This window comes from Conger conger, chromosome 7 (assembly GCF_963514075.1).
Source record: "Conger conger chromosome 7, fConCon1.1, whole genome shotgun sequence".
NCBI classification, from domain to species: domain Eukaryota; kingdom Metazoa; phylum Chordata; class Actinopteri; order Anguilliformes; family Congridae; genus Conger; species Conger conger.
In genome coordinates, this window is record NC_083766.1 from 59858841 (window position 1) to 59866129 (window position 7289).

A 7289-nucleotide genomic window follows, 5' to 3' on the forward strand; every position below is an offset into this window, starting at 1 on the left:
ATGCCTGTATGCTTTCCAGAAAACTTCCACTTTTAGTGAACAGCAAGCAACCCGGACAACGAATTGGATTTGGTGTTTTCGAGCAGGTCTATACCCTTTGGATATTGCATTTTGTGAACAAACTGTGTCTATTTCATGTACACGACGTGTTCTGTCGTCTGAATCAACTGAGAAAAATGCGGAGCAGGAAAACGCTACTCACCAGTTCTCCTCTGCATAGGTCAGAGTAACCCGATAGTCAAATGCGCTTCTCCACTCAAACTGCGGAATTTATCTTACCTTGTGTGTGTGAACACAGGGATTCTTCTGGGACATAATTAGCATTCGCAACTTCCCTCCATTGGCTGTCAAATTTATAATCCCTTTGGTACCAATTGAGGCAGTGATGAGGTCGCAGTTTACACCGTCCAGACCGACATACACTATGGCTGCCGTGTTGCCGTCTACACATTTGCATGGGAACATTTTCATAGGCCGTTTTTGCTTAGAAATCTGGTGGTATAAATACATTATTTATTTCAGAATATTTACTTTATCTAAACATGAAATAATTTATTTAAAACATTTGTAAAATATTAGGGGAGACTGGGCATGGTTCCCTCGCTCTATTTCTCTGGCATAATTATCTGGTAATAGTCTAACCAGTAGCAAATATAAGGTCTCAGTCATAAAAGCACATGCAAATATCCACAAATGTTTTGTAAATGTAGGTGACTGGTAATTATTAAAGTTATTTTGCGCCCTTGTGCCAAGTACCCCCAACACAGGGTTGGATGGCACACATTATGGGGTTGGTCGGCACAATGTATAAATGCTATGGAATGAAATGAGCATTTAAGTCAAGCATTCAAATAAGATTTATAAATATTATAAATATTCCGATAAATATTTTAATTGAACATTAAATACGTGTCTGAGGACAGAAATGTAGCGCATTGATTTTATTTATTATAATTTGTAGGGGTTCCAATCATTTTGAAACTGATGGGGGGTTTTTTTCCCCAAAGAAAACCAAGAAACACAAGAATAAATTATGTTGGCTTAGTAAGAGTATTTGGCAACCATAAGGGCAGATCTGCAATCAGAGTAGGCATGGCTTGGAGACCATGGCCTGTCTTCTTGGAGAGACAATCTAAGGTCAGAGGATAATTCAATTGAACGTGGAGCTTGAGGGTGTACTAGGGTTACTTGGGTGTAGTGTTGCTGAAAGACACTATGCGCATTTTCTCGAGGCGCTAGTGTCTTAGAGAGGAGGTTATTCTTCACAGAATAACCTCTTGCAGTAATATGCAGCATATAATCATCCGGCTTTATGTGTTTCACGTTTCTGAAGAACACGGTGCGTTTACATTTCTCAAAAGACAGTCGGACAGAAATTTCAAAGAGAATAACTTTGTGGTCAGAAGTAGGAAGACCATTGCTGATATTATTGGAGGGTACTACATTACATTATTGGCATTTGGCAGACGCTCTTATCCAGAGCGACATACAGTTGACTAGATTAAGCAGGAGACAATCCTCCCCTGGAGCAGCGCAGGGTTAAGGGCCTTGCTCAAGGGCCCAATGGCTGCGTGGATCTTATTGTGGCTACACCGGAATTAGGGCCACCGACCTTGCGTGTCCCAGTCATTTATCTTAACCACTACGCTACAGGCCGCCCCTGTAGTGCTAGACCAGAGGAACACACCCAGTCCAGCATATGACCTTTGACCTTTATTGTGAATGGGAAAGTAACCGTGTTTGATATCAAGACAGTCGAGCAGAGACATAAAATCAGCAGTGACATCGCAGCAAGATTGCTTTGGATGAAAGCGTCAGCTAAATAACAAATTGTTATTATTAATAATTTTTTTAAATCCTTCAACAGAAGTACATTAGAGACATAGCATGGACAAAGGTCAGTAGTGAAAAAACCTCAGCAAGGAACACAGTCTTGAGAGGGCATTATATTATTAGGACTGTAAGAGGTTGTGGTTGAGAACCAGGCAGTTTAAAAGCAAGTCATTCAAAGACGAGATGGCTCTTATGGTAACAACAGCGATAGACAACAACACCACGGCCTCAGCCAGTTGTGTAGGGTTTATCAATGAAAGAGTAACCCGCTGGAGTCTTAGTATGTCTGCAGACAAGAAGGGCGTACAATTATTTTTTATGATCCCCATATTATAGTAATCTTGGGGACTAATCGTTTTTCATCATGTTCCTGTTGGTGTTGCTGTAGTGGGATTGCCCCCTGGGGCTTTTGAGGGCTTGAGGACAGTGAATGCGAAGGTGGTAACAGGTGGATTTTATTGTAAGAATAACATGGTTACTAGCCAGCTAGTTTAAGGAAACTCTGCGCAGTTTTTGGCTGGAGCAATAGACCACTTGCTACCTAGCTAGCCGGCTAGCTCAGTCATAGCCTAGTGATCAAACTGGGAAATATCTAGGCCAAATTATCCTCAATAAGTAGCAAATAAATCACGATAGTGCAGGAAAACCCACTGTCTTGCATATGCTTGTATGGTTCCCTAACAATAGATTACATGACACCCCCGCCACCCCCAAAATGAAAGAAAATAAAACATCTCCTAACGTGCGTTCAAAATGGCTAACGTTCACCAGCATATTCAACCTTTTTTCTGTTCGTCAAAAACATTAGCTAATGTTAGTTAACAGTTTGAAAAGGTAGTGTGCAGCGAACAAAAATGACTGCCAATGGGGAAAACGCAGAGAGAACAAAAGTTGACAATTATTTGGCAGTTATCACAAACTTTAATAAATAAATAAATAAGTAAATAAAAGAAATGACAAGTAAGCAACAAATCAGCTAGATGGCATTGTTCTGCTTGTATAAAAAACGCGTTGGTGGGGAACTAAATGGAATGTTCAGTTAAAATCGTTCAACAGTAATCGTTTGCTGAAAACATAGTTCGCCGCGAACGCTTGCGGGCTTGAACGCACGTCAGGTGTTGCTTTTGCCCTGCATCACGCACAATGCTTAACAGAAAGTGACCATTCTTGCCTGCTGTACTGCACAGATAACATCACATCACGTGCTCGCGCAATTGAGTTTTTTATTAAAAATAAATTAATAAATTGATGTTTTTCATTTGAAAGTGTAACCTTTGGCTCTATGTCTGTCCAGCCCACACTGCTACTTTGACTTTCTGGAGCATAGCCAGTATTCTGTTCCTGATTTCTTTGGTTGCCAGGGAATACACAATGGGATTCAGACAGGACGGGATGCAGGAAGCTAATGACAAGCTCACCATTTTTACATTTGCATCGACATGGAATGAGAAAAGTTCAATTAGGTACAGCATTATGGTCGGCACGTAGAAAATTGCCACTAAAATGAGATGTTCTGTGCACGTTGCATGTGCTTTGCTCCTGTTCTCCACACTTTTCATTCTAAACAGGGCTCTTAAAATACAGGCGTATGACAGGAGAATTACACTGAGCGGCCCAAACGTGAGCAGTATAGCGATTGTGGAGGCAGCGGTCCACTGCAATGCATTGTCATTGCAGGATAGATAAAACACGGCCACATAGTCACAGGCAAATTGATGCACAGTTAGCGAAGCACAATAAGACAGTTGTGTCAACGTGAAGACTATGAACACCATGACGCCGGTAAAAACAGACCAAAGAATTACAATAATACTGATCATGCTTGTGGGGGTGTTAATAGAATTATGCCTCAGTGGGAAGCATATCACAATTAACCTGTCATATGATAGGACGCTGAGGGAAATCGACTCTAATGACGTAAAACCGTTATAGAAAAAAATCTGTGTCAAACATGCATTGTAGGACACGAAGGTATCTCTCGTGAAAACAGTCTTAATTGTACTAGGAATAAAGGATGTACTGCATATCAAATCAACAACGCCTAAATTAGCCACCGCGATGTACTTTGGAGTGTGTAGCCGATGATCCATCCATATAATGGTAACAATAAATGAGTTACACAAAACCGTTACAATATAAACGAAAATCAGGAAAATAGAATATACATCTGCAAACTTTAAATCCCTGAAACCAATAACGTAGAATCCCACCGGTGTAATGATGGAGTCGTTTGCGATGGAATTTGAGAGAATTCCCATTGCACGCGTGCGGCGGTCAGGACCTCCGTGTGGCTGCTTTTCCTCAGGGTCCTGAGAGAGAAACAAATGAATGAAAATCAATTCAAATATACAACCACCTGTAAATTCTGGCTATGCTCCGTAGCCTACCAGCCGATTCGTTGATTTGGACTATAGTTATAACTACAGCGGAAGAAGACTTAATCAGTCTAAAAAAATAAGTCTAATAAATACCGAATAAAGTGCTCACGGTGTGTATATTACATTACATTACATTAATGGAATTTGGCAGACGCTCTTATCGAGAGCGACGTATAAAAAAGTGCAAAGTGCATACCCATAACCAGGGATAAGTGCGCTGAAAGACCCGAGAGGGGAGTACAATTTCTACTCTATATTAACTGCTGGAGTTCCGTGGGCCTCCATAAATAATTTCGGGTCGCTTTATTGTTTTTGAGAAGAATATGTGCAAACTTTACAAACATGTCACTGTACCAGCTCAAAGCAGCTTAAGAGGGACATGTTTTTTTTATTTTAGACCCGAAACCCTGACATGCCCTTGCAGTGTATATCAGCAATTGTAAAATCTGAAACTCTGTAGATAACTGAAATATAGAACATTACAAACGTTCTTGGTCCAACATTGAAACAGGCGATGCTTAATTTGGGTAAAATTGATTAATCTAGTTAATGATTCATTGCATAAAACTGCATTTCCTTACATACGGCGCAAAAGTCGTAGCGTACGACGTCTATTTAAACAAACGCGGGTAGCTGTGATAAAGAATAACGACTTAAAAAAGAGAATCAAGGCGTAGGCTATATCTCAGCCTACATCCAGCCTGTTACGACCTTGACGACCTCTTGAATCGGTCATATTTTAATCTTTGATGGTTAGCTCCTGGAAACATTCACTGTCAGCTCTGTCGTCTGAATTAATTGAGAAAATGACGAAGTTATTCCAGGCGCAGAGTAGAATTACCACAGCATGAAAACGCTACTCACCACCTCCCCTCAGCATCGGTCCGTGAAGAAACCCGTTAGTCTTATGTGCTTCTCCCCTCATACAGTGGGATTTATCTCCTCATCTGGTGGGTGTGAACGCGACTTTTCTTCTGGGACATCAATTAACTTTCGCAACTGCCCTCCATTGGCTGTCGGATGTAGAATCTCTTTGGTAACAATAGAGGCATTGATTTTAAATTTAAATTGCATCTTGGCATTTAGTAGACGTGGGTGGTCTTTATTTTTTTGTAAATATGAAAAATGTTGTGAAATTGTCCTGCTTATCATACAACGCTTTTGATTAAATCGCCAAAGTAAGGCCATATCTCGGGAACGCTTTTGCATATTTACATCAAACATAGAAGATGTGATTGGGATCTGGCCTTGAGCCTGTGTAAAAATATGATTTGTTGTAGTCATGATTTTTTTTTTTTTTACTTTGGATTCCTTTGTTGTGTTTGGGGTCAAATATTGCTAAAATTTTAGGCGCACCATAATTCTTTGCTTGCCAATTAGAATTTTGATGAAAAAATTTTGCAACTCCTCCTACACATTTTGTTGAATCTTCACAGAACCTGGTTTATATCATCTTGGGACCATCCCTCACCAAAGCGTTTGCCTGTAGGACTGAACAAAAAAAAGAAGGTCATATATCTGCAATGTGTTTATGTATTAACACCAATCCTGGTACTTATCATTCTGACCAAGCCTTGAGACTAAAGCGGGTATAATCTCATGAGTAGGTGGTGCCAAAATAATGAATTTCACATTTTTACTCTGGCTGAGAGTCAATTTTTACGGTGGATTTTTACGGCCTTTTAAGGTCAACTGTCTTTATGTCATGAAAGTGCCCAATGTATCATACAAATGTCATGAAGGATGAATGCCATATATTTAGGGGGTGGCATTAGCTAAAAAGGTAGAGCTAATGCATGGTAGCTTATCACTGTTGGTCTGTAAATGTGTGTGTGCATGAGAGGCATCAATTGTAAAGCACTATATGAATGCATTTACCATTTTAACATTTAAGTACTGTTAGTAGTACGAAGTATCATATTCATACTACTATTACAACTACTACTATTGCTACTAATAATAATAATACAAGTAATAATAATCCATCCATCCATCCATCCATCCATTATCTGAACCCGCTTATCCTGAACAGGGTCGCAGGGGGGCTGGAGCCTATCCCAGCATACTTTGGGTGAAAGGCAGGAATACACCCTGGACAGGTCACCAGTCCATCGCAGGGCACATTCACTCACACAAGCATACCTACCTACGGGCAATTCAGACTCTCCAATCAGCCTAACCTGCATGTCTTTGGACTGTGGGAGGAAACCCACACAAACACGGGGAGAACATGCAAACTCCGCACAGAGAGCCCCCGGCCAACTGGGATTTAAACCCAGGACTTCCTTGCTGTGAGGCGGCAGTGCTACCCACTGCACCATCCGTGCCGCCCTAATTATTATTATTATTATTATTATTATTATTATATTATGAAGTATTTTCATAAAATGCTCAATACATTGTGCAGCACTGAAAATACACCAATGTTTATTTTTAAATAAACTTTTAATTAAAATTCAGATACTGCTTGGAAAGAAATAGTTTTAAGGTCTCACCTTCCAGCCCCCTTGGGTTTTCTATTTCAAATAGAAAAATACAATTACAATACAGTTCATAACATTTGGGCCTCACATTTACATGTGCAATTGAGGCCAACCACCAAGACCTACAAATGAATTGTTATTCATTTCAAAAATGCATTTGAACATGTGAATTTACTGCAACCTTTGGTTCTTTGCCTGTCCTATGCACTCTGTTACTTTGACTTTCTGGAGCATAGCCAATATTCTGTTCCTGATTTCTTTTGTTGACAGAGAATACACAATGGGGTTCAGACAAGAAGGGATGCAGGAAGCTAACGACAAGCTCACCATTTTCACGCTTGGATCGACATGGAGTAAGAAAAGTACAGCCATGTACAGCGTTACGGTTGGCAAGTAGAAAATCGCCACTAGAATGAGATGTTCTGTGCACGTTGCGAGTGCTTTGTACCTGCTGTCCACACTTTTCATTCGAAACACAGCTGTCAAAATACAGGCGTATGACATGATGATTAAACTAAGGGGCCCAAACGACAACAGAAAAGCCAGACTAATGGCAGCAGTCCATTGCAGTGTATTATCATTGCACGCTAGATTG

The 7289-nt window shown here is 40.3% G+C and overlaps 1 protein-coding gene across 1 annotated transcript; it reads right to left on the reverse strand.

The window, feature by feature from the left end:
- Positions 1 to 3113: 3113 nt before the first annotated feature.
- LOC133133471 (olfactory receptor 1496-like) lies at positions 3114 to 4091 on the reverse strand. Its single transcript, XM_061249570.1, has one exon. The coding sequence runs from the start codon at positions 4089 to 4091 to the stop codon at positions 3114 to 3116; it is 978 nt and encodes a 325-aa protein (XP_061105554.1).
- Between the last annotated feature and the right edge of the window lie 3198 nt (positions 4092 to 7289).

Coding starts and splice junctions, on each gene's coding strand:
- LOC133133471 (XM_061249570.1), bottom strand. CDS start 4,091: ATGGGAATTCTCTCAAATTCCATCGCAAACGACTCCATCATTACACCG.